The sequence below is a fragment of the Corvus hawaiiensis genome, chromosome 16 (assembly GCF_020740725.1).
Source record: "Corvus hawaiiensis isolate bCorHaw1 chromosome 16, bCorHaw1.pri.cur, whole genome shotgun sequence".
Lineage (NCBI taxonomy): Eukaryota > Metazoa > Chordata > Aves > Passeriformes > Corvidae > Corvus > Corvus hawaiiensis.
This window is the reverse complement of record NC_063228.1, coordinates 14,127,167-14,154,197: the sequence shown is the minus strand read 5'-3', so window position 1 is coordinate 14,154,197 and position 27,031 is coordinate 14,127,167. Positions and strand designations below refer to the sequence as shown.

Sequence of the window (27,031 nt, the reverse complement as noted above, 5' to 3'; positions counted from 1 at the left end):
TCTGCTCTTTTCCCGGGCTGCCCACCCTGCTCCACTCTACTGCTGGCTCCTGCCTCCCGCCGCCGCTGCTGCCGCAGGCTGGGAGCTTTCCCTCTTGCTACCTGCACAGCTGGGCTTCCCCTCTTGGCTCATCCCCGTCCCACCAGGACAGAGATCTGCCCACAGCACTTGTGCGTGCTCCCCGCTCCATCTTCCGGATGCATTAGAGCAAAGGGGCGAGGAAGAGGAGCCCTCTTGCCAAATAGGCTGGGACAGTCCCCCCTCGGTCACTGTCAAAAGGCAGCAGTAGATGTTGTCCCTTCTAGCCGGTGGCAGCGCATAGCAGTGACAGCAGTTCATGGCTTACAGGGTGATCTGGATGTGCGTCGGGTGCTTCTCCCAAAGCAAATTGCAGCCCATGGTTCTTCCAGTGCAGGGAAGATGGAGCAGCCACCCTGGAGCTGGGAGCTGGGGGAACACCACAGAGGTTGCTGTGCAGGGCAATCTGTCCTTCCCTGCGCTTTTTCACAGGCGGGAATTTAAAATGCAGAGCAGGACGCTGTCAGGACAGTGATTGAAGCACGTTGGAGCCAATCCCCGGATAATTAAAACGAGCCTGGACAGAGGGGAGGATCTGTATCAGATCCCGTGCGAGCCCTGCAGGAGCACATTTCATGGCTAATGGTCAGAGCATACCCAGGGTGAGGTAGGAGGAGGATTCAGGTGTTTCACAGCAGGTACAAGAGCTCTGGTACAGCGTCGCTCTCGGGAGTGCCGTGGGGTCAGCGGGAGGTAGCAGTGAGCACAGCAAGAGGGAAGCGTTTGCAGCTGGCTCAGAAGTCTTTTTGGTTTTGGCTGTAGCACAGGGAATCTCGATGAAGGGCTGGAGTTGGTTCCAGGTGGAAATGCAGCCAGCAGAAGGGTGTCGGAGTGATGCAAAGGCTCGTGCTGGGTTTGTTGCACCTAATCCATAACGTCGAGTGCCTCACAAACCTTAGATGTGAACCTCCAAAACAGCACTCGGCTCGGCGTAGTCCCAAAAGATCAGCTGCAAGCACGAGTGAATTGCACACGGAGCTTTCCAGCGAGCTCCCCGGGGCTTGGGGTTACAAAGCTGGCTCTGTTCGGTGGGCACGGTTCCCTCCTGAAAGCTCCTCAGTCTGGAAGTGGTTAGAGCTTACCGAAAGAGACCTGCTCCATCTTTTATTTTTGGCTGTGGTGGTGTTCATCGAGAGGCTCTGCTCTCACGCACATTCCAAGTTCGGGTCTCGACAGAGTGGTTCATTTCCTTGCTCACCCGTATCCCGTCTAAAGCCTTTCTCCAGTACCTCAGCCCCTTAGATCTCGATGATCTACGCTCAAACAGCCCCGGGAGATGAGGAGTTTTCAGACAAATGCCACAATGAGATGTTAAGCAATTGGCCCAGAGTCGAGCAGGGTGCCCGGCCAAGGTGTAGCACACAGGGGCTTCCGGAGGACTGCTCCCAGCCCGGCACAGCCTTTCCTCGGCCCTCAGCCCCCTCCGTGGGGAAACTGGGAGAGCCACGGTGCACCGAGCTCTGCCAGCTCCGATTGCCGAGCTGCTGCCGCAGCCTATCCCGTGGAATGGGCTCCTGAGGTCATTCACTGTGAGACACCCGCAGGGGTGTCTCCACAGGGAGAGGAAAGTGGGTTTGTAACCTGTGTGTGACTCCCTTTCCTAACAAGTCCTCAAAAACACGAACGGGATTTTAACCATCAAAACAGGAGCGGTTTGGAAACGGTGTCCTGGGCTTGGCGTCCGACCTCCTGTCAAAGCCCTGGAAACGCCCCTGTGAGGGGACCCAGGCAGGGCCGTGAGGGAACCGAGCACGTGCCGTGAGGAGGCTCGGCCCGGGCCGGGAGGGGACCCAGGCGGGGCGCCCCGTGAAGACAGTCGGTCGGGAGCCGTGAGGAGGCTCGGCCCGGGCCGGGAGGGGACCCAGGCGGGGCGCCCCGTGAAGACAGTCGGTCGGGAGCCGTGAGGAGGCTCGGCCCGGGCCGGGAGGGGGCTCAGGAGGAGCCCTGAGGAAACCAGCGCGCGCGGGCTGAGGGGCAGCGTGACGTCACCGCGCGCGCGCCTCGCACAGCCCGCGCGTGGGGGACTCCGCGCGCCCCCGCCCCGTGACGTCATCACCAGGCGCCGCGGGAGGGCAGCGGGCATGGCGGCGGCGCGGGGCGGGCGGTGTCTCCTCGCGGCCCTGCGGCGCTCCGGGGCCGCGCCCGGGCTGCGCCCGCCCGCAGGTGAGGGGGGGACGGGCGGCGTGAGGGGTGCGGGCCCCCGGGCTGAGGGGGCGGCCGGACCTCCATGGCTCGGCCCGGACGGCCGCGCCTGCCCGGAGTCGCGCTTGGCCTTGTGCGTCCTCTGGAGGTGCGGAGGCTCCGTGTCCCACAGGCAGCGCCCCGTCGCTCTCGGCTGGTGCCGGCCGTGGCCGCTCGGCAGAGGCGGAACGGGCGCCGGCCCGGCAGCGCGGGAGCAGCGCGCAGAGCGCCCGCTGAACTGACCCGAGAACGCCCAGCGCTGCTTCCTGGGGAGGGGCGAATTATTATGGGCTTGTAGAGGCAAGAGCGCGGGCTCGTGTCGGACAGAGAGCACGTTCAGGGCACCCAGCGGGTCCAGGGTCATGTCCTATCTCATACAGGGTGTACAGCATGCTCAGATCATGTAGCATGGTGAGGTTCATGTCCTGCCTCGTGCAGGGGCATACAACACATCCACGGTGATGTCCTGGCTCATACAGCACTCCCAGCTCATCTCCTGGCCTATATGAGGCGTATAGGACATGCAGAGGTTTCTGCTGGCTCATATAGGCTGTACAGCATGTTCAGATCATGTATCATATCCCGGTGCATGTCCCTGCTCACACAGGGTGCACAGCCCAGGTACTTGCATGAGAGCAGAAGGCAGCAGCCTTGCTGTTCTCTGGCCATATCAGTACCAGGGGACTTCACAGATGAGCCTGAAGAGTTTGCATTTCCCAGGGATGCACTTGAAGTTTCACCTCAGACAGCTGACAGGAGTGAGTGCTAAGAAAATCCAAACTCTGAGGCCTCAGTTGTGGGATGTGCTCCCTTATCAAGGCCCTCTTGGGCTGGAAATGTGCCTGTGAGTTGCCATGAAGCGAAGCATGGTGAGGAGTTTCCTTCCTGTCTTCTGCCAGCAGCCCGTGCTGTGCTCCCTGTTTCCTTATCTGTTGTGTGGCCTCTAATTGACAGATCTGTGTGTTGTTAGTGTGGTCTGTGGTTTCCCTGCGGGTTACGAAGAGAAAATGTGACAGAGGAAATTGTGTAACAAATAGGGTCACATTCAGGGTCGGGTTGTCAGATTTATTGTGTCACAGAGTGCCACTTTGGTGTTTCTGGGCAATCCAGCTTTTCCTCCACAGAAATCCCCAGAGGCTTGTTAGCATCCGTGTCTGGGAACAAAGCTGCTGCCTCTGGTGGGTTAGGCATACTCCAGCAGAGCCAGGGTTTTACTCCTTAACCTGTCATTCAGATCCCTCAGGGAAAAAATAGTGAGCAGAAGCTGGGTGGGGTGGGAGTAGAGAGGGAGGGGCAGTGGGTGTTTTCCCTTCAGTTGGATCCAGGCTGCAGGGGCAGCCGTCCCTTCCCTCATGGGCAGAGCTGGCAGTGTTTCCTCTCGGCTCTCACAATTCCGGGGGCTGAAGCTGGTGCAGAGCATTTCAGGAGATGTGTTGGTGTGAGCAGGTCGGGAATCCCTTCTCCCCACATTCTCAGGGATCTGGTGCCCAGCTAGGGAGCCCTTTTGTGCACTGAGATCTGAGCTGGGAGTGTTAATTGCTAGAGCTCTTCCCCGAAGGAGCTTCCCCGGGCTCCCAGCTGCCCGGCCTGGAGCTGGTATGGTAATTCCTGCTGACCCAAATTCTTCTCTTTTGTTTTGAGCCACAAACTGCTTTGTGCAGGATTTCCCACCCTAAATCTCTGACTTGTGCTCAGCTCTGCTCACTGCAGTGGTTTTTCCAGAAAAGGCTGTGTGTGTTTCCTGGGGGCTGGTTTGGGGACCACTGAGACTTCCTGGTGTCTGGATGGAAAGGAGCCCCAGAGGGTCCTTGTCTTTGCTGTGCCTTGTCTTGCCCGTGTGCGAGGCAGGTCTGTGGCCATTCCCACTTCTCTGGGATCACAGAGAAGTGGAATTCGGGGAGTACTGTGGCTTTCTCCATCTCTCATAGTGCAGGTGGAGCAGTGATGGGAATAGGAAGGGGTGTGGGCTGTGGTAAAGCTCCACATTTGCCCCAAAACATCACAGTGCTTATCTGGGGCAAGAGCCATTCCTTCTGTGTCGCCTGGGCTTAGGAATTTGTTTCTTGGGCTCATTATGAGTACCACATAACCCGTTACCTCAGCAGGTGCTTCTCAATAGCTCTTGTGTGCTGATAATTGTGGTTTTATACCCAGAATAGCTGGGAGCCTTTTCTGCTCCCTTGCTCCAGGCAAGGACTCTCAAGAGGCAAATGGGCTGAAGATGCTGCAGCTTGTATTTAATGAGCTGTGTCTCTCCCTGGCATGGGACAGGCTGTTAATTAAGGATGATAAGACCAAACATTGCACAAATCTGAAAGTAACTTCCGAATTGATGGCTGGTGATTTATTACTGTGCTTTAGAGGTAGGGAGGCAAAAAATGTGAATACATCAACAGTTATAAATAGCCAGAAATAAAATTATAAATAGCTGTAGTTTCTAGAGTCAGCTGGTGTTCATGGGCTGGGGCTTGACCTGTGTGGTGGCTCTGGGGCTTTGCTGCCTGGACATCTGATGATAGAAGTGACCTTAAGGTTTTAAGCTGCTGCTGATCTGTGTCTTTTTTGGATCCTGGAGTCAGGGAGGGAGAAAAATTCCCTCTTTTATTTCTGTTGTTTGGGAAATGCATGTGTGTGCTTACATACAATGCAGTATCCTACAGCACCGAGCATAAAATATGTAAATACATAAATAAAATATATAAACTCTGGGCTGCAGGCCCTTCCCCTCTGAAGCTTGAGGGGCTGGACAGTGAGTGCTCTGCTGCTTTCCACCTCATTCACCTGGGTTGTTTTCCTTGCCACTTTCCCAGATGATCCCAGCACAGGCAGTGGAATGGAAGTTCCAGAACGTGTCCTGCGATAATGCGGCAGAGCTGTTTGTGACGCAGAGAGCACAGTTATGTGTGTGGGAGGTGTTCAGATGCATTTAAAACTATTTGTGGGCTCTTTTCTTTAAGGGCAGAATGACTGGGGAGTCATTCAAGCTTCTGGCTGGAGAAGTGGATCTTGATTCAAAGCTTTCTGTGAGGAGGAGGAGGAGGAAGAACAAGGACTGACAGCCTCTTCTGTCAGCTCTTGAGGATGAGATGCAGGAGACAGAAGTGCTGTTAAAGCTCAGGGGTTCATGTTCACCTGGTCTGGAGCAAGTGAGAGCCCAGCATGATGGTCTAGAGCAGCAAGACCTGTTCTTGATGACCTCACTGACTGTAGGACCTGCTGTGGGTGGCAGGGGGTTTGCAGAGCACTTGTGAAGTGAGCCTGAGGCCTCCCAAGATGAGCCAGAGGATGAGGGATATTGGTAAAAGGGTTGGAATGCTGAGTTCACTCGAGGGCTGTGGCAAGGTGGAGGAAGGTTCAGGAGGGAGCCGAGCTCTCCCAGCATGTCAGCTGGCCTGGAGAGCAGAGCATGGCCATGGAAGCTGTTTCCAAGGAGTTCACACCTGTGCTTTGGGACTTTCACCATACTAATGGGTTTTGGTTCAGTCTTTGGGTGTTTTTGTACCCAGTCATCTAAAAAAAGGACTCATTGAAATGTCAGATGTAGGGTTTGCCCCCTTCCCTTGCTGGATGAAACAGCCAGCAGGCACAGAGAAAAACCTGAGCTTGTCACTGCGTCCAGCCCCTTCTGCTGCTTGTCCATGTTTTCCTGGCTCTGCCCAGGCTGTCCTGGTCCCTCCTCAGCTTCCTAGATCAGTCCAGTCTGTTTATGTTCATTGTAGGACTGGGGGAGGCCAAGATACCGCCGTCCCCAGGGCAGCTTCAGGGTCAGATCCGCACCCTCTGGGATCCTGCTCTGGCACAGGCCATTCTCCCAACAATTCAGAAATCACTCCAAGGAATAGGCTTTGGACAGAGCTCCAGAGTGCTGCAAATGGTCTTTTTGTGACCAGGTTTGGCTTTGATTCATCCCCCAACAGAGAGAAGACTGTTGACTTCACCTGGGCATAATGAAAGGAGGAGAATTGGGAATCCCTGACCTTAAGGGGGCTTGTGCCATTTCCTGACTGGTCTCATTTTCCCTGCTGATTCTGTGACTGGTGGCCTTGCTGCTGCTGCTGCAGGTGCTGCTTGCCCTGGACCCAGCTTTGTTGGGGGATGTAATGCCTGTACTTGGACAGTCAATGGCCAAGTACTTATTGCCAATCTGTATTTTCACAGGCAGTGATGTAGGAGTTGTCTTCTGCTTAGCCAGATAATAGCAGGGAAAGCTGCAGACTGCCTCTTCCTCACTGGTTAATTCTGTGGGAAAGCTGCTAATTGTCATCTTCTGGATAAAATTTTAATTCAGAAGAGCCAAATTAGCAACTTGCCCTTTTTATGCAGTGAAGGCAATTCTGGAGGGGAATGGTGGGTGTTGGATTGTGAGAGAACTGTTCAGACAGTGTAACTCCCATGGGATTGCCTAGGTGGGACCTCTAAGGAGTTCTGCTGTTGGTGCTGAACTTGTGATGTGTATTGAAATATCTTCACTTGTGTCTTTAGCAAAAGGAGCAGCATGTCTGCAAAGACAAATACTCCACCGCTGGAGCCTCCAGTACAACATTCCTGCCTCCAGCATTCCTGCTGTCCGGATGTACAGCACACAGACAGCAGAGAGCAAGGAGGAAGAGCCCCTGCACACCATCATCAGCAACACAGAGAACGTGAAAGGTGGGCCTGGGCACAGATGTCTTGTGGGGACACTCTTGGGGTGCACCAGGGACAAGGTGTGGTGCAGGTGAGCCCTCCTCAGCAGTGCTACTGCCTCTGGAGGAAGTGCAGGTATTGGTCACCACATTTTGAATCTGTGTTGCACCATCACCTCCCAAAAACTGGGGATGGAGGTCAGAACAGCCTTTACTGAGAAACAAGGACATCAAGACTGCATCCATGGGCTTAGCCAGGCAGCTGATGGTCATGTGTATGTGTGGAGGCTCCACAGGCACTAGAACTGGCTGAAAAGAATTTTCTGTCCCAGAAGCAAACTGTGCCTGGCCAGGTCATTGCTGTGGATTGTGGAGGTGTGATGAGAGCCCTGGTGTCAGCCCTTTAGTTAGAATAAATTGCTTTGCACAACTTCAGGGAGAGGTGCTCTAAAGCAGTCTAAGCAATGAGTTATTCCAGCACAGAAACAACATCTTAACTCTGTGCCTCCATGGTTTTTCTGGGAGGCATTTTTGAGACTGCCAGGCTGTGAAGTCTGTGGTGGGGTTGATGTGCTGGCTGCCCACACTCCAGCTTCACCCCATCCCTGGGGAATGTACATCCTCACCAGCAAGGCATAGCAGAGGTGATGTGGGACCTGTGGCTTTTCCCTATGTTTTCCCAGAGTTCTCTGATGCCTCTTGCTATTTTTAAAAGGCCAAGGGTGGTCTTTCAGCTGAGATGTTTTGTACTTTTATTTCTGAGGATTTATTTCTGGGCACAGCTCCCTACCTGCAGGGGTGGCTGTATGGATGTGCTCATCCAACCTGGCCTTGGACACTTCCAGGGATCCAGGGGCAGCCACAGCTTCTCTGGGCAACCTGTGAGGGCCTCCCCACCCTCCCAGGGAACAATTCCTTCCCAATATCCCATCTATCCCTGCCTTCTGGCAGTGGGAAGCCATTCCCTCTTGTCCAAAGTCCCTCTCCAGCTCTCCTGGATGCCCTGTAGGCACTGGACAGGGCTCTAAGTGCTCCCTGAGCTCTCTCCTCCAAACTGAATAACCCCACCCCTAACCTTTATTCCAGGTGCAGCCTCTAAACATGAATTCCAAGCTGAAACAAAGAAACTGCTGGACATTGTTGCCCGTTCCCTGTACTCAGAGAAGGAGGTAAGAGACCCACAACTTGCTGGGAGACTTTCTGTTGGCAAATCCCCATCTCTGTCAAGGGATACATCCAAAATGGTTGAGCTGGGAGAAAAACTGTTCAGTTCCCGGCAAGTCCTGAGCCTTCATGTCAGGCTTTCTTGACTGATGTTTTCTTAAGACACCTTGAAAATGGGTTTTTGAAACAATTTGTAGGTATAGCTAAATGACTCTGTGAGCCTTGAGCGTCTGCAGTTTCACATTGAGTTTGGACAAACTGTTCTCCTGGCACATAATGAGGAGACACAGTTTGGGGAGCTGGGAGTTAGTTTGTGGGAGCCATTGAGCTCCCAGGTCTCTGGGAGTGCTGTGCAGGGACAAGGCCAGGCTGCAGTGTCAGGTTGTGTCTCGTCCCCAGGTGTTTATCCGGGAGCTGATCTCCAATGGCAGCGATGCCCTGGAGAAGCTGCGTCACCGGCTGATGACAGAAGGCAAGGCCTTGCCAGAGCTGGAGATCCATCTGCAGACAGACAGCGGAAAGGGAACCATCACTATCCAGGTAACTCCCTTAGGTAACAGGAGAAGGTTAGTCCTTGCTGCTCTCATCACTGGCCTTTGTCCTGTGAAGATTCAATGGAAGCTGAGCAGCAGCAGAGTCCCCAAGCCTGCCCAAAGAATGTTCTGTCCTCAGCTGGGCTCTGGTTCATGAGGCTATAACCTGAGGATTTGATGAGAAACCAGCAATGTATCTGCTCCCCACTTGTAGCCATAGGAAAATTTGCTGCTCCTTCTTTCCCTATTGGGAACTACCACTAGCTTTTCTCTCAGTACCCCTGCCTAGTGCATTTCCCAGGTAGTGCATGTTTCTCACTCATGGGTAAGTTGTGAATTTGGTTTCCTCCTGACCTTTGGGGAGGTTTTCCTGTACCTCCTTAAGTCTGAGAGGTTACCTGGTTGCTTGCAGACCTTCTCTCCCCCTGTGTGAGAGGGGAGATACCAGGGTGGTGAGAAGAACTTCCCATTGCTGCCTGTCTCTATCTCCTCCTGCTCCAGGACAGGTTGAGTCCAGCTGATGCTGAGGTTCTGCCCTCAGACACAGGTGGGACTGTAGATTTGGGCAGTAGCACAGCACTGCCCTGTGCCCACGTTTTGGTTGTCCCTGCTGGTGACAAAATGATTGGGAGGGAGACAGTCTGTAGGAGCAGGCACCTGTGGGCCTCAGCGTGGGGAGGGAAGTGGAGCTTCTACAGAGCTTCTCTCTGTACTTGGACCTTGCTTGTGACTCTTGTCCAGGGTGGGAGGCTGAGCCTCAGTTGTGGTGTTTTCTTGGCAAAGTTCCTAACGTTAAGAAGGCAAACTGGTCATTTTCCTCGTGGAGCTGTGTCAGCCATGAGTGTAGCTCTGGACATTCTCAGGAGAGCAGAGGAGAAGGAGGAGGAGGAAGCAGGCAGCACTGAGTGACCATGGCAGGTCCAGGGGAGATGTAGCACAGGCAGAGCACACAGGCTGGTATTTTTGACGTGGGACAAAAGCACAGGGGGCTGTTGGAGGCTGTGTAGTTATTTTATATTTCTGTTCCTCTGCAGAACAAGTGCTGCAGTTGCCATGGGGAAGTTAGTGCTTGTCAGTGGGCAACACAATCACCAAGCAGAGATTCTCAAACCATGGTGCAGGGGCTTTGCTATTCCTGTCACACTGTTGCAGTTTTCTGACTCCTGTGTAACACCGATTATTCAAGGAGCCCTCACTTAGCCCCAGGCCGGGGTCATTCCTGCCTTTCTCTCATCTTTGGCTTTTGAGATTGTAGTGGACACGAAGCATCTGACTCCATCAAGACATTGTTACCACTCATGCCCTGTCCCTGTGGAAGCTGTCCCCTTCTTTGGCAGTTTGGTTGGAGAGCTGCTTGCCCACCTTGCAGGGTGCCTCTGATGCCATCCCAGTTAGATGGTTTAGGGATTGGGCTTTTTATAACCCCCTGCCTGGCTGCCAGTGCCTCTCTAATGCCATTAAATGAGTCTTAACTAGGAAGCTTTTAACTGCAGCAGTCCTGGGCTGTGGGGAGCAGCAAGAACAGCGCTGCTCCAATCTCTTTAATAGCTTTGCCTTCTCCAGAGTGCCAAAAGCTCCTTACCTCCAGTCAGGGGGTTATTTATAACTTCTTGAAGAAGCAAACTGCATATGATGATTACTGTGAACAAGCATCATTCAGAGCATTTCTCTGCCTTTCAGGAATGCAAAGGTGAAAGAAAGCTTGCTGCAGCGATTGAGGCAGAGATGGATCTGTCCCTTAGCCACTGTTTGTTTTCTGTACTCACTAGGACCTACCAAAAAAGAGGCAGCAGGTCCCTCATACATGACCTGTAGCAATGGTCACCCCTTTTTTACTCCTAGAAAGGTTCCGTTGTCTCACTCTGACTCCTGGATCCTTCTCCTCAGATCTTCATGCTGCTCTGTGCCCCTGGATCTGCTGAATCTCTCCCCTCCTCTTCCAAGCCCTGTAGCATCTCTGTGTCTCACTGAGCTGAGAAAAGGCAGGTCTGTAATGTGTGATGGCAATTACAGGCACGTTCCTGGGGGATTATGTAGATCTAGTATAGGACTATACTCATCTCTGTTCAGTGACAGCAGTTCTGCTTGCTCTCTGCCAGGATTGAATTCCAGTCATAAGCACAGCAAGACTCAGAATTCTGATAGGATGTCCCCATTCAGGAATATTCCACCTAAGCATTGCATGTGTAAGAGGAACATGTTGACTGAATTCCACCACCTCGCTTCCTTCACCAAAGTCCTAGTGTTTTAGCAAATTCCACCATTTCCTCCATCCCTTTGAAAACTGCCTTGTGTTTCTAGGACAGCTCCATCTGTAGCAGCCAAAGCCTGCAAGGTCAGAGCTCTTAAGAAAATCCATTTGAAAATGTGAGGGGTGTGTTTCCAGTGAGAGCAGCTCTGCAGAGCTCTGCAGTTCCGCGTGCTGAGGCTTTACTGACGTGGTTTTGGACCCTTTGAGGTGGGAACAGAGAGCCTCTTACAGACCCCAAGGCCCTGTGAGCACAGAGCTCACTTTCAGCACCTGCACAAGGTGACAGGCAGGTGACAGGCGCTTGGCTGTGCTGTGGTGGTGTTGAAGCTGTGCAGTTCTGCCGTGCTGCTGTGCCTGGTGGTGATGCGTGAGCTCAGGGCTGCAGCCCTGCTCCTTGCTGGTGCTTAATTTAGGGCTAGGACAGTTTGGAGGAAATGGTTTGAAATGTTTACAGAGCTGATGGCTGCTGCTGCTGGGGGAGGGAGTGTGCTTGCTGTTCTAGCATGGGAAAGGAGCGTAGTTGCTGCCAGAGCTTGGGCTGCTCAGTTCCTTTTGTTGGGCTTTCATCTCTCTGTTGCCGTCATCCAAAATCAGTGTCTGTGAAGCCACAAAATCACCAGTTTGCTGTGTTTGGGAGGAGTTAAAATGACTGCAAACACCACTCCTCCTTGCAACAGCTCCCTGTATCGCTGAGCAGATCTCTCCTGCCTCACCAGTTACAAACAGCCTGTAACAAGGACTGGGCTGTCCCGGGGCTCCAAGTAAGGACTGGGCTGTTTGAGCTGTAGCAGTTCAGTGCAGATGCACCCTTGTGTCCCACAGAGCTTGGGGCAGGTAGGGAGCAGGTCCCCCTCCCCTGTGTGACCAGGCTGCAGCAGAGAGGGTGACCTGCACTGCAGCATCTGTGTGTCACTTGGGCTTGAGGAAGCAGGAGATGGACAAGTGGAGATAGAGGGGTAAATCAGGCTGTACTTCAGCAAGTTTTAGGTGGAATTAAACCTACAGAAATGTGCCACAGATTGCAGGGATGGGCTACAGCTTCCAGTGATTGCATCATCTTTAACAAATAAGCCCAGGACCCAGAAATATAAACACATCTCAAATAACCTGTGGCCCAAGGAAGGAAGTGCACAATCTTTTAGTTCTCTTCATAGCAGAATAAAAGCATATCCTGTATAAAAATGGGAAATTCAAAGTGGATGAAAGGCAGTACTTTTCTGGACAGCGGGTATTTAGACCTGGATGGGTGGAGGCCGAGCCTGTGGTTTTGCAAAGGGAAGCTCAGGCTCTCTGCTTTGGACAAGTTCCATGTACTAGGCCGAGATTACCTCGTGTTCACAGGCATCAGTTTTATTCTGGCTTTTCATCTGCTGGTTGCTGCTGCTGCAGATGCTTTAATGATTCTAAACCAGAATGTTGCTCTAGTGCAGCTGCCGTCCTGATCTTGTGAATTTTAAGTCTTTAATCAAGTATTTAAATAACAGTGGGCACATGTGCTAATCAGACATTTTGGGATTTTATTACCTTATCAGTTGGTGAAAGCAGCATGTCTTTATAATATAGTCAGTGTTCTTCGGATGCCCCGTTGAGGTTTTACACTGAAATAAATGTTTTAAGTGTTTGTTTTGCAACAAAGCAAAGCGAAAGACACAATATCTCAGCCAGGTATCTCTAACTGGGAGCATTCCTTCCGATGCAGTCATGGCAGAGGCAGCAGTTAATGGCTGGTTAATGGGCTGTTAGGTGTGAGGAAGCTCTGCAATACTTTAAATTGGACTCAGGTAATGAGCAAAGCTAAACTAATCTTTACACAGCAGGTCTCTGCAAACATCCAGCACCCTCACCACAGGGTTAGAACAAAGGGCACAGGAGGCACAAAGGTGCAGGTCAGCAGCAGCTTTGGTACCTGGGAGGTCTCCACACATAAAAAAGGTGCTAAAAACAAAGTTCAGCTGATGTCTCTTTGGGGTAAATGTTAATGAGTTTAGTTCAACACTTGTGCCCACCAGCCCTTCATGGTCTGAAGGTCTGCAGCCTCTGTGTTGTCTTGTATAGGGGATGGTTTGGGGGAGGATTTTTACTCTGCACCCTGAGAAGTACCAGAAGAGAAATTCACCCAGGTGAGGAGGTGGTGGTTCTGCTGAGTAACAGCAAGTCTTCTGTAATTAACCTTCAGCTAATGAAGGGTCAGCACACTGAACTCTGTGTCTTGGTCTCTCCAAGCTGTGCAGAAACATTTGGCAGATGGAACTCTGAGTATATCCCTCACATTTTGTCATTTGAGGAGCCCCCCATACAATTTGCTTTGTGCTGTTACAAATAGCTCTGCTGTGGCTGTGGTCAGCCTGATAAAGCTTTTCTTGCAGGCTGAAGGGAGGGCTAAAAGGGGAAGAAAAGTTCTAACATTGCTGGTGGAGCAAGGACTGGATGGTGGTGGGTAGAAGGTGTTTGCAGGGGTTGTGTGGTGCCATGGTGGTTCCTGGTGAAGACGCCCAGCAGCCGAGCAGCAGCTGGAGCAGCATGGAGCGGTGTGAGAAGGGCAGTAGAAGTTCCACCAGCTCCTTCTTTGGATTTCATGGAGCTGGAGCTGCCAGCACTTGTGTGGGCCCAGCCTCAGGTGGGCTGCTCATGGGCAGGTTCAGCTGCTTCCCAAGACTGCAGAGTTCCTGCTCTGCAGAGCTCAGCTCTCATCTCTCCTCCGCTGCTGCTTTATTCCCGTTCCCCCGAGCAGCTCCATGTGGTGAAGGGAGCCAAAGAGCAGCTGCAGGAAATGTGGACATGGCAAGGGTGGGTTGAATCATAATGCTGTCTTCATCCTAATCCACCCAGGTGTTTTCCTGCAGTAGGGAATGTCTGCTTTGCCAGGATCTTCGCTTTCCGCTCTCCCTCTCAGCATCCCAGCTGTTCTGAGCCCTGCTTTCTTTGTTCATGAGATTCACCCTCATCAAAGTAGCCTCCAGGAACTGTCATTAAGCATTTTGCAGTAAGTTTGGCAGGGCATTAGGAATTCAATAGCCAAGTAAATTTATGGAGTAAGGATGTATTTTTTTTAACACACTGGAATTTGGGAATGACATGCTGTGCTATAAATAGAAGTGGATCAGAGTTCTGTTCAGGGTCTGGCATGAACAAAAACTGAACCAGATGCCGAAAACTGTTCTTTCTGGCTTTTTCTTCCCTGGGGGACGGGACCATGTCAGATTCCTGAGATTTTGCCATACGCTGTTTATTTTTCTTGGCTTTTGATCTCTTGCTGTTGAGATCTTACTGGGCATCATCCCTCTTCTCAGCCAAGTGGGCTGACTGGCCTTACTGTATTTAACCAAGGGAAAGGTATTGCTGTGCCGTGACTTGTGGGGGTGCAGGAAAATGTCTTACCCACATGGCACCTCACAAGCTGAACAGTTCAATCCTTCAGTAGAGTCAAATGCTACATTAAGAAATACATACTGACATCAACTTACTTTGGTAAAAATAAGCCCAGTAAATGCTCCATGGGTTGCAGAGGTCACTCTGGCACCTCACCTCCAAGCCACCTAGCAGCTGCCAGCTCTGCTGCAGCTGATTTTGCTGACCTTGCACACCAAATCCCACCCCTGCTAAGGCACTGGGAATGTGTGAGCCCACTCCGGATGTGCCAGCTGCTGTCAGCTGCTATAACTGTACTCACAGGTACTCAGGTAGAGCTGAATCCCTCACAGGAATGAGAATCACATCTCACTTGGCTAATTTTCACCTCAGAGAGTAGCTCAGAGAACATGGAACAGTGGCTTCTTGGGATGCTTGTGTCAGGTAGAGAAGCTGCTGGGATTTGGGAGGGGGAATGGCACTTCTGTCTTAGAAGTGGCATCCTGGAGGGCAGTAGCCTGCCCTTTGCTCCTGTGGAAAATGTGTGTGGAGCAAGTCTGAAAACACATTGGACAACAGAATGGGAAAGATTTTTGCTGGGGTCCTGTGTAAGAGGGTGGTCATTTCTGGCTGGGGTTTACTGTTATCCTTGTTGCCTTGGGGTGTCATGCAAATTGAAGTTGCAGCCAGGTTTAAGACTTACCGCAGCCTTTTCTGGGTGGTGCTGCTGCAGGCTTTGCTGCCTGAGATGTGTGAGCAGCAGGGAGATGTTTATCTGCATGCAGCAGTGCAATTCTGGAATAACCTGGGGATGACAAGGAGCTGTGTGCCTCTGAAGCTTGGACAGAGCACCACGAAGTGTAGCCGGTGCATTGTGTTTTGGCTGGGATTAGTCTGTTCCCATGGGAATCAGCTCTCCTGGACACTGACAGCTTCATACACACATCATGGAGCACAGGGTGAGGGGGAGAGGAAGGGGGAAAAGGCAGAGCAGATGGCGATCAGTTCATGTGCTTGCAGACAAGGGTCTGCATTACCTGAGAGTTAAGGGATTCACTGCTCTGCTGCTGATTCCCAGTGTTAGTGCCTCGGTTCCACATCTGCAGATTGCAGACAGTCTGCTTCTCACTGTTCCTCAACTCCCCCTCAGACTAGTTCAGGAATGAAGGGTGTCCCTGTGCGTGACATCTGGCACTATGGCGCCATGGCTGGGTTGACATCTCATTCCTGCACTGCCATCCTGTGCTTTTTAGAGGGATGTAGAATCCAGCCTGTCCTGGCATGGTTTTGTCTTTCCTTGAGAAATGGCCAGAGTCTCTGAGCTTTCTGGTGGTTTGTAGGCAGCTGTGGCTGCCCCTGGAGCTCTGTGCCCCTTGAATCTGTGCTCCTGGCCATGGGCAGATGGAGCCACATCTGGAGGTCTGCTGTTGGATTTACTACTCAAAGGGGAAGGAGAGAGTGGGAGTTGGCGGCAGAAGTTGCTCAGGTGCTGTTTGCTGGAGCAATGATTCCCTACTGATATTTCAGCTGCAATTGCTGTTTCTTTTCAGGACACAGGTATTGGGATGACCCAGGAGGAGCTGGTTTCTAACCTCGGTACCATTGCTCGATCAGGCTCAAAGGTAACTTGGGATGAGGACCTTTCTCCCTCCTTTAGAAAACTTCTCTCCAATTACAACCACTTTTGTTCTCCCAGTAGTTTTTCATTCTGTTTTGTCCCTTGGCCCCCAGCCCAGCTGTGAAATTACACCCCTCTTGGAAGGTGAAACCTGCCTTCTGGCTCTCAATGGTCTCTGCTGTGCTGTGGGAGCCCCAGGGAGCCCAGGCAGTGCTGATGGGCCCTGCATGTAGCACTGCTCTGCCCCCTGCCCTCACTCCAAATGCCTTCCTGCCCACCCACTTGGCATTTACCCCATGTCCAGGGGAGCAGCAGCTCTGTTCCCACAGCAAGGTGTTGTACATGTGTATGATTTTTTTCATCTCTGGAGGCACCATTTTAAGGTTTCCTGCTCCTGATTGACCGAGCCCTCGCTTGTCTTCTTTTTACTGCTCCAAGCAGTGCTCCCCTTTTCCAGAGGTGCAGTCCCTGTGGAGAAACCCTTTTCCTTGGGAACCTTCCTCAGAGCACTGATGCAGGAGCATGGGGTGAGGGTGCTGGACTGCCAGGCTGCAGTGCCTGAGGAGCCCAGCTGGGGCTTGATCACAACCTCCAGCAATACCTAAAGTCACTGTCTGATGGTTTGCGTCTCCTTTGTTCCTCCAGGCTTTTCTAGAAGCTCTGCAGAGCCAAGCTGAAGCCAGCAGTAAAATCATCGGCCAGTTTGGAGTGGGTTTCTATTCAGCCTTCATGGTGGCTGATAAAGTGGAGGTGTTCTCACAGTCAGCAGAGCCGGGCAGCCCAGGCTACCACTGGTCATCCGATGGGTGAGGCTGCAGAGTGGGGTGGCAGCATGGGGGGCTGTGTCCAGACCACGTGTGGCCTGAAAGCTGTGCAAAGACAGGGCTTGTGTATTCTTTCGGGACCTGGCTGTCTGGTTTAGGTCTTGCTCGAGTTATACACAGTGACAAAGCATGGCCAAATGTGCCAGTGTGGAAACTCTTAAGGACAGAGTTGCTTTGTCAGAGCAGGCATGCTGTGGACAGAGTACCTGCCTCTCCTATTCCGTCCCTGCTGGCAGGCAGTCAGCTTAGGGGGCCCCACACCACAGGGACAAATCGAACCTCTTTGGTCTAATCATCCTCTGAGGTTTGGCTCGAGGCACCCACAGAGAGCAGAGCTTGTGCAGCACTGTGGTCTGCAGGCACATCTCCTCTGTGGGTCACATCTGTGTGCTCATCCTTGGCTTTTTACTTGAAGTTGCAAACATCTGTGATGGCAAAGCTGTGGGCTGATGGACATGTTGAAATTGGAGCTTCTGAGGGTGACAAGCTCAGCATCCCCTTAAAATTTCCTCAGAATAAAGAATTTACTACATTATTTAAACTCTTGAGAAAACTGAGACACAAGACTGTTTTGGGTTTTCAGTAGCTAGTGTCTTTGCAGAGTAGTGTGTCCTGGGTCTGGAGTCTCTGTAGGGAAAACAGCCACATGTTTTTTGGGGTTTCTCAGAGGCACAAGGAGCATTCAGGCATTCAAGACTTTTTTGCCTTTTCCTCTTGGCCTTGAAGTGTTGTGTGTGCTCTTAGTTTAACAAACCATTTCTCTGTCCTACCGTGGGTGTACCTGAGGCACAAACTGACATAGAGTTTGTTTCTAATCCTAGTTCAGGAATGTTTGAGATTGCAGAAGCATCTGGGGTCAGAGCTGGGACTAAGATTATTATACACCTCAAAGAAGAGTGCAAAGAGTTTGCAAATGAAGACCGAGTCAAGGGTGAGTAGAGGAGGGGAATGCTGTTAGCTCTGAGGCTCTGTGAAGTCTGTTGGTGCCCATGGGTGGGAGGTGAATTTACAGGTTTTTTCCTCTCCTGCAACTTCTTTCACCTGCTGTTACTGAGGGAGTTCTTGCTATGTTGTTTCCACAAAGGTGACCCTTCTGTGTCTTCTTTCCATTCCAGAGGTGGTGACAAAATACAGCAACTTCATCAGCTTCCCCCTGTACCTCAATGGGAGAAGAATTAACACGTTACAGGTGAGGTGGAGTCCACAGGCAGGTCAGTCATGGAGATGAACCACTGTAATCCTCCACTGGAGACAGGAAACAGCATAAAGCTGCTGCTGTCTGTGGAAATCAGAGGAGGATTGTCCAAGATATCACAGACCTTGTAGTGATCAGTTAATTAGAACAAAAGGAGACAATCCAGCAGAAGTCATACCTGCAACAGCTTGTTTGCACTTACTGTGGAAAATTCTTGGAGATCAGCAAGATCTGTATCTTCCCTTATCCTGAATTATTATTTCAGTGCTTTATAATGCTTATTCTGTTGAAGCCACATGACATGTTAGTTCTGTAGGGATTGCTCATATTGCTGGTGTGCTGACACCTCTCACTGCAGTTCTTTATGTCCTTCACACAGAATAGCCAGTGCCAGGGAGTGGTTGGGGTTTTTTAGCAGCTCAGCTCACTGCCTGATTTATTCCCAGCTCCTAGCTAAGCACTGCTTGATGCTGGCATTTTCTGACCACTGACATTATACTGCAGCCAGATCCATTTTACTCAGATGTTCTTGGCCCGATTGCAGGCATCACTTGGGAGAAATTAATTCCCTTTAAAACAGAAATCTATGAATAATTTTCCTCCAGCGTCTCATCTTCTGAATGTTTAAAGCTTTCTCACCTAAGAGAGCAGGTAGAGAGCATGTGTGTGGCTTTTTTGTTTCCTGGAATGTGGCACTGACTGCACAGACTTTCAAGACTGTACTTAAACATTTTACCATGTTAATTTATCTAAGGTTCTGTAATTGGTGTTATTAGTCACTGATTATTTATTTGGATTCCTGCATAATAGTGTTTCTGTTCCAAAGGCTTTCTAGCTGTGCCCCTTAAATTACAAAACCAGAAATAGCTTTAGACAGCTGTTTGCTCTCTCTACCTGACAATCAATAGAACAGGCTCCCTGGAGAAGAGCAGTAGTAGAGCAAGGGGTGAAATGCCCTTAATAGAGTCATGGACTTTTATCTTCTTAACAGAAAGTCTGTTTTCCCTTGGGTTACAGCAACAGCTTTATTCTCATTACGCTCCCATTTCATGCCTTTTCTTTATCCAGGATTTTGGCTCTGTGTTTTTCCACACATCAGCATCAGTTCGCTGCAAACAGAGCCACAGCTGGTTCCCTGGTGGGCTTTCTCCTAGATGAGCTCCTGAATGCTCACAGCGTGGAGCTGGGGCTTTTCTGGTCTGACTGGGATAACTGTTAGCTACAAGTGAGCCCCTGAGAATGCAGCATTTTCCCTAACATAGCTACTGTAAAACACCTTAGCTCCCAGTGAGTCCATAATCCTACCTGTGATCCTGCAAACCCTCCAGGACACTTGTGTGTGCTGGAAATGATGGGAAGCCACCTGGGGAACAAGACTCTGAGGCAGAGGAATTCTTAAGGATTTCAGGGACCTGAAACCCTTGGGCTCTGAGGGTGGGCTGGATGTTTTGTGTTGTCCCCAGAAATCACTCCAGTCACTCATTAGGGCTTGAGTGGCAAAGGAGGCAGTGACTGAGATGGGCTTCACCCAGCTGGAAACACACAGTTCTGAGCTGAGTCCCACATCTTTGCTAGATGAGAGTCTTTTGTTGGGGTACTGAAAACTGAAACATTCTGTGAGCATGGGCTGAATGCTCCAGAAAGCACTGGGGGGTTAGAGTGGCAGCAGGTGGAAGCTAGAGCTCATGGCTTCAGTCCATGTGTTGATGCGGAAAATAGTGCTGGAGCAGTGACCCTGCAGTGGTTCACAAAGCATCTCCCAAGCTGCTCCAGAAAAAATCAGCAGAAAACAGGCAGTGCAGGAGCTGCTTCACAAGCTTTTTATGCTGAGACAGTGACCTCCATCAGAGAGTCAGGTTGGTTGCAAAAGGCTCACTTAAACTTTTGCTTTCCCTTTGCTTGCTGGTCAGGCCTTGAGAACTTGACCAGTACTGACAGTCAGTTGAGCTGTGGGATCTGCCTGAGATGCCCTTGGCCATTGGCAAGTGTGAGGCAATGGAGGTTAGCCAAATCCCTTTTGTTTTGGGCTAAACAAAGCTGCCCTATGTATGTTGCAGAGCAAGAGTTACCTCTGAGGGGTGGCCCAAGGCCAGATGAGAGGCAGTAGTTTGTTAGTCTGTGATAATGTGCCTGAGCCACATCTCACTTGGTCCCAGGCTGTGCAGGGGAGTCTGTTTGAAAGGTTCTATATCCCTGCTCCGGCATCCTGGAGGCCACAGAGCTGATGGGAACTCCTCTCCCTGTTCCTCCACAGGCTCTGTGGATGCTGGACCCCAAGGACATCGGTGAGTGGCAGCACGAGGAGTTTTACCGCTTCATAGCGCAGGCTTACGACAAGCCCCGCTACGTCCTGCACTACAAGACCGACGCTCCCCTCAACATCCGCAGCATCTTCTATGTGCCCGAGCAAGTACGTGTCCTGTCCTGGGCATGTGGGACATCTGCCCAGCTGCTCTAAAGGGGAGAATGGGAGAGCTCCTTAGGGAAAGGAGGCAGATATGGCTGAAGGGAGGAATATCCAGTGTGGCATCTCTGCAGTGGGGTTGGGTGCCACAGGGTAGTTGGGATACTGAGCCACAACAGCAGCAGGGGGATGGCACAGGTAGGTCCCTAGGGAAGAGAGCCAAGATTTCAGCTGTCGTTGGGTTCAGCATTGTAGGGAAGACCACAGTGTGATGTGGGCACCCTGCACAGTGCTGGTGTTACCTCCTGTCTCTTTTCCTGCAGAAGCCATCCATGTTTGACATCAGTAGGGAAATGGGCTCCAGCGTTGCCCTCTACAGCCGCAAAATCCTCATCCAGACCAAAGCTGCAGACATCCTGCCTAAGTGGCTGCGCTTCCTTAGAGGTGCGTGTGGGACCAGGAATAGCAGGTTGTGGGCAATGGCTTCCACAGGAATGAGGCAAGGGCTGCCCTCCTGAGCCTGGCACTCGTGTTTGCATCACTGTTCAAGGGTTGCTCTGTGTTCCAGGTGTTGTAGACAGTGAGGATATACCCCTGAATCTCAGCAGGGAGCTGCTGCAGGAGAGTGCCCTGATCAGGTAAGCGAGACTATCTCTGAACTGAGATACAAAGACCAGGTGTAAAGCCGTGAGGGAGAGGGGACAATGGACTCACTACAACCCTGCACAGAGAGATGTTCACCTAAAATGTCTTGTCTTGCTCTAGCAGCTGTCTTTAAAAAGGCTTGTTCCTGCTGCAGGAAGCTCCGTGATGTTTTGCAGAAGAGGTTGATCAAGTTCTTCATTGACCAGAGCAAGAAGGACCCTGAGAAATATGCCAAATTCTTTGAGGAGTACGGGGTATTCATGAGAGAGGGGATTGTCACGATAGCAGAGCAGGATGTCAAGGTACCACGAGTCTTGAAGCACTGCAGCTGATGGGAAAAATTACTGTGAGCTGGGATGAGGGAGACTGCGACTTCCCCATGGAACTCGCACACCTGTAACTTGTGTTCCTGGGTCTGCCAAGACCTATGGATTCTCTAGTGCCCAAACTCTCACTCTTTCTGACTGGTGCTGCTTCCCATTTCTTTTGAGACCCTGCAGAGTCTCTGTACCCACTGTTGTCAGCGCTCCCTGGTGCAATGTCAATTACAACAGGCAATAAAGTAGGGCCTTCCCCTCCTGTTGTCTTTTGCCTGAATTCCCATTTCCAGGAGAGCTTGACCTACATCCTGTCTAGGTCAGTCTACTGCCTCCTTAATATCTGGAGCAGAAAAGGAGGGATTCGGAATCCCCTGAGCCTTTTTGTAGGGCTGCCAAGAGGCCTGCATGCCGCAAAGGCAGTCGATGGGGCTGGGAGTGGTCTTGTGGAGCACAGTGACCCCACCCTGAGCTCACAGGAGCACGTTTCTTGCAGGAGGACATAGCAAAGCTGCTGCGTTACGAGTCGTCGGCCCTGCCCGCAGGGCAGCTGACCAGCCTGACCGACTACGGCTCGCGCATGAAGGCCGGCAGCAGGAACATCTACTACCTGTGTGCCCCCAACCGGCACCTGGCCGAGCACTCCCCCTACTTCGAGGCCATGAAGAAGAAGGACATGGAGGTGGGTGAGCAGTGGTGCCACAGCCAGGGGAACACCCTGAGCTGCTGCAGCAGCGGTTGGGGCTGGCTCTCAGAGCTGAGCAGGGCAGTAAGGTCTGTGATAGAGCCCTGCCAGCACAGTGCCTTTGCCTGGCCCCCTCTGCCTCTGCTCAGACTGTGGCATGAGGTCAGGAGGGACCTGTCACACACTCTTAACCACAACGTAAAAATAAAACCATTCAGCTGTTAGAGAGTATCCAAAGGAGGGCCATGAGAATGGTGAAGAGCCTGGAGGGGAAGCCATATGAGGAGCAGCTGAGGGCACTTGGTCTGTTCAGCTGGAGAAAAGGAGACTGAGGGGAGACCTCATTGTGGTCTTCAATATCCTCACAAGGGGCAGGCACCGATCTCTTCACTCTCATGACCAGTGGCAGGACCCAAGGGAATGGCTGGAGCTGAGTCAGGGAAGGTTTAGGTTGGGTATCAGGAGAAAGTTTTCACCCAGAGATTTTAGGCACTGAGACAGGCTCCCCAGGAAAGTGGTCAGAGCACCAAGCCTGTCTGAGTTCAAGAAGCATTTGGACAATGCTCTCAGGTACAGGGTGGGATTGTTGGGGTGTGCTGTGCAGGGACAGGAGTTGGGACACAATGATCCTGATGAGTCCCCTACAACTCAGCATATTCTATGATGTAGTACTTGTGCAGACATCTAGTTCTGACATCTGTTTCCTACCTTTGCTGGACCCCAGAGCAGGAGCCTGGGAGCTGCTGTGCAGGGCTGTAATGGCGTTACAGGTGTCCTCTGTGGGCAGGTGGCCTTCTCAGGACTGGAGTCAGTGCTGATTCTCACTTTCCCTGGGCAGCAGGACTTGTTCAACTGCAGACCTGCCACCCGTGGTAACAAATCCCTCCAAGCGTTTGTCAGGCCCTGAGTGATAGTCACTGTGGAGTTGAACCTGCGAGTTTCCTGTGAGATGTTCCTGCTGTTTGGTGCGGAGCTGCCTTGGGAAGGAGGGAATGCTGTTACATCCCAAACAATGTGTTACTGTCCGTTTGTCGGCACAGGTGCTGTTCTGCTATGAGCAGTTTGATGAGCTGACACTCTTGCACCTCCGGGAGTTTGACAAGAAGAAGCTGATCTCTGTGGAGACAGACATTGTTGTTGATCACTATAAGGAAGAGAAGTTTGAGGAGAGCCGCCCAGGTACTGTGAGGCTCCCCTAGCCCCTCCTGCTGCATGCTGTCCTGCTACCCTGAGCAACCAGAGAGGGGATACCTTCCTCCCCTGCTCTTGCAGCTCCCAAGCAAGAGCATTCCACCCTTCCATTCACATGGTCTGAGGCAACTTAGAGTTTTTGCAGATTTGTTTCATCTCACATGATCAAAGTTAAATGGAATGTCATGTGTGGAGTTGCCATGATTTTATTTCAACCCCATGCATACATCTGGCGCCTGGACGGAGGCAGGCAGCCCCTGGCAGGGCATGAGCCTGCCCTCTCATGGTATGGCACAGTCTGGGATGAGGATATGTAGGTGTGTGCTGAGTGGTGCTGCATTCCTGTTCCCACAAGAGAACTGATAAATGGAAGTGTGGAAACTCAGTTCACTGACCATTGCACACTATAGATGCACACTCAGATGTGCCCTCTTTCCCTGCCAGCTGGAGAGCGTCTGACAGAGAAGGAGGCTGAGGATCTGATGGCCTGGATGAGGAATGCCTTAGGCTCTCGAGTCACTGGAGTGAAGGTGGGGATTCTGTGTCTGGGTAACTGAGTACAGGAGATCCACGGAGGTAACAATCTAGGGAAAAAAGATGTTGGGTGGCTAGGGATCTGCTGCCACAGATTTTTCTTTGGACCCTGTGGGAAGTCATTCTTCTCTGTGCCTCCTGTGTGTAAATGGTATGGATTGGATGGTCAGTGTGGCAGTGGAAGAACCACATCTCAATGTGTATTGAGCAAAGCCAGTCGATGTTCAGATTACCAGAACAGGCTGATGACTTTTCTTGCTTGTGGACTAGAAAGGTGTATTGGCAAGGAATGCTTTGGGTCCAGCTGCAACCCTGTGGACTGTGGGGCCATTTGGGCCCCCATCTTTCCTGCTGGTTTAGGCAGCTCCTGTGGGATGGGGATGAATCATGAGGAGGCTTGGTGTGGATCTGTGCTGAGGAGACTCCAAGTCCTCAGACTTTCCCCACCTCTAAGAGACATGCATTGTCCATGGCAGCCCTGACTGGTGCTTGTGTCACAGGTGACCACCCGGCTGGACACCCACCCTGCCATGATCACTGTGCTCGAGATGGGCGCTGCCCGCCACTTCCTGCGCATGCAGCAGCTGGCCAAGACCCAGGAGGAGCGAGCCCAGCTCCTGCAGCCCACCCTGGAGATCAACACAGGGTAAGGGGGTACAACACCAGCACCAAGGCTGGGGCACAGCAGCCTCTCGGGGGTGGAGGCAGAGAGGAGGCAGTGTAAGGCTGTCAATTAGGCGAGTCCTCCCCATTAAGTGCAGTTGGTGCTACAGAGCCTTAATCTGTGAGGCTGGGTGGCACCATGGAGATGAGCCCCCCACACAGTGTCCAACCCTCTGGGAACTATGGGGCTTATAGGGAAAGATGGGAGAGAGAAGCCCCCACAACAGGAGCAAGGAAGTTGACTTTGGTGACCCACTGTGACTTAGCTGCTCATTCTGGAAATAAACTTCTCATTGTGTCCAAAATAAGCTACTCTCAGTGTTGATCTCTCTCTTACAGGCATACTCTGATTAAGAAGCTCAGCGAGCTGAAGGACAGTCAGCCTGATCTGGCCCAGATGTTGCTTGACCAGGTGAGAGCCAGACCTTCTCCAGAAGCAGCACCATCCTTCCCAGAGCCAGCTTGCAGATCATGCATGGCAGGGAACAGGGTGAACCATTACAGTGGGCAAGAGTCACATCCTTCTGTGGTCCCTGGGTATTTCTGGGACTTGTGGTCCATGTTTTCCTAGCAGGTGCCCTAAAAGACATTCTTGATCTCAGCATGCAGGTCCTGGAGAGTGACATTCCCTTCCTCCCTCAGGCAGGTCACTTTTCTGCTTACTTAGTGCTTTCTTGTCTTTTTCAGATTTATGAGAATGCCATGATTGCAGCAGGACTGAATGAGGATCCCAGGCCAATGGTGAACCGGCTGAACGAACTTCTCACCAGAATCCTGGAGAAGAACTGAGCCCCAAGGACTGAAGGATGAACTCTGTGCTGATCTCTTCCCTCAGGCACAGCCACTCTCAGCAGCTGCTAGCAGGCACTGTCCAGCACAGGTTCATGGGCAGAGAGCAGGGATGATGCTGGGGACATTCAGCCCTTCTTGCACGGGGAGGAGCCACCTGTAATTATCAGATCCTACACCATCAGCTTGTTGAAAGTGCAGTGTTCTTAGTGGGGACAAAATCCAGAGGTTGTTGCTTAAACAATGTGCCCACATTTCTGACACAAGCCTGAAGAGCCTCATTTCATACTGTTTCTAAAAATGGCCTTTCTCAAAACAGATGTTGGCAGCAAGCTTCCCAGTTAGGTCTGTGAATACACCCCCCTATCTACAAATTCCCCCTATTCCCTGTGCACCTTTGTGCTCTGAACAAGCACTGGAAGAATTAAATTAGTTAAGAAACCTCCAGGTCTGATCAGGCAGGAGGAGTTTGCTGGCATGAAGACAGATTGCTGCTGCCTTTGGCACACACAGATACTGTTGGTGGAACATGTCAGTGCAATCCCATAGCAGAAAAGATCACTGAGCTGCTGGATAAGCAAGTTCATCCTGGTCTTGTGGAAAAAGGGAAGTAACTGGGAGGCAGCTTTCCAGTGTGTGGCTTTCTGGAGAGTCTGTGGGATAAACTGCACACCTAGCTGATCTGTATTTATGATAAATAAACAGTTCTTATTTTCCAGACACCTCCCCCACTTCACTCACCTCTTTATTTTGATGGTCTTTGTGTCTTCCAGCTGGTGATGTTGGTTCATCTCTCTTCAGATGCTGTTTGGTTCTTCAGGGCATCAAGCACTGGACATGGTGGCAGGAGAGGGCTGTGAAAACAACAGAGTGTAGAGGGAAAGCAGGAGAATCTGTAGCTATGAACCCTGTTAGTTTTGTCTCTGAAAATGGGATGCAGCCCTTGATTTGAATCAAGGAGCAGTGGCTGTTCAGACAGAAAGGCCATGCTCGATTCCCTCTGTGTGTCTGCTTTACACCATGCAAACTGGTTTATAAGAATCCTTTCTCCTGCTCAGTGAGGCTCTGAGCAGCCCTGATATTTGTTTATCTTATCTTTAAATTGCCAGATTAAGATGCTGGGACTGGATTTGGTTAACTCTTTTGGTGCTGTGCTGGACAGGACAGCCCCCACCTCTTTAATACAGGAAGCCTGGCTGTGCACAGAGGAGTGAGAAAGTCCTGCTGCTTGGGGGACCATTTGAGAAGTTTTATTAACATCACCTAATATTTAATGTTTATTCAGATGCAGAAGAGGAAAAAAATGTGACCGTTTAGAGGGTGTTGAGATGATCAAGGAGCCGCCTTCTCCATCCTACAGCGCTGGTGATACATCCTGTAAGGAATATTGTGGCCAGTAGGACCAGGGCAGTGACTGTCCCCTGTGCTGAGCACTGCTGAGGCACCTCCAGTCCTGGGGGCAGTCCTGGGCCCCTCACAAGAAGACAGACATTGAGGGGCTGCAACTTGTCCAGAGAAGGGAAAGCTCCATGCTGGGGAAGGGTTTGGAGCACCAGGAGCAGCTGAGGGAGCTGGGAAAGGGGCTCAGCCTGGAGAAAAGGCAGCTAAGGAAGGACTTCCTGGCTCTGCAGAGCTCCCTGACAGGAGGGTGCAGCTGGCGGGGGTGGGGCGGAGGTGTCAGGCTCTGCTCCCAGAGAACAAGGGACAGGATGAGAGGAAACAGCCTCGAGCCGAGACAGGTTCAGATGGGATATTGGGAAAATTTCTTCACTGAAAGGGTGGTCAGGCACTGGCACAGCTGCCCAGGGCAGTGGTGGAGTCACCATCCTGGTGACTCCCTGGAGGGATTCAAAAGACATGTGGATGTGGCATTTGGGACATGGGCTAGTGCTGCATTAATGGTTGGACTTGAGGATCTTTTCCAACCCAAATGATTCTGTGATTGTAACACAGACGGAAGAAATTAAAACCTTTGGTGATTTGTGC

The 27,031-nt window shown here is 51.6% G+C and overlaps 1 protein-coding gene across 1 annotated transcript; it reads left to right on the top strand.

Annotated features, from left to right (window-relative positions):
• Nucleotides 1–2,150: 2,150 nt before the first annotated feature.
• Nucleotides 2,151–25,767, top strand: TRAP1 (TNF receptor associated protein 1). The gene is made up of 18 exons (XM_048321076.1): nucleotides 2,151–2,241; nucleotides 6,742–6,909; nucleotides 7,971–8,053; nucleotides 8,448–8,588; nucleotides 15,731–15,802; nucleotides 16,444–16,604; nucleotides 17,444–17,553; nucleotides 17,738–17,811; nucleotides 20,072–20,227; nucleotides 20,545–20,665; nucleotides 20,790–20,859; nucleotides 21,021–21,168; nucleotides 21,680–21,865; nucleotides 22,909–23,047; nucleotides 23,504–23,589; nucleotides 24,094–24,239; nucleotides 24,596–24,668; nucleotides 24,944–25,767. Exons 1-18 carry the CDS (start codon nucleotides 2,160–2,162, stop codon nucleotides 25,043–25,045), a joined length of 2,118 nt encoding a protein of 705 aa, XP_048177033.1. The 5' UTR covers nucleotides 2,151–2,159; the 3' UTR covers nucleotides 25,046–25,767.
• The last annotated feature ends 1,264 nt before the right edge of the window (nucleotides 25,768–27,031 follow it).

Bases quoted from the DNA above. Each gene is read 5' to 3' on its own strand.
- TRAP1 (XM_048321076.1), top strand. From the start codon at position 2,160: ATGGCGGCGGCGCGGGGCGGGCGGTGTCTCCTCGCGGCCCTGCGGCGC. The intron at 15,803-16,443 runs GTAACTTGGGAT...TTGTTCCTCCAG, and splicing joins TTGCTCGATCAGGCTCAAAG to GCTTTTCTAGAAGCTCTGCA. The intron at 23,590-24,093 runs GTGGGGATTCTG...CTTGTGTCACAG, and splicing joins CTCGAGTCACTGGAGTGAAG to GTGACCACCCGGCTGGACAC.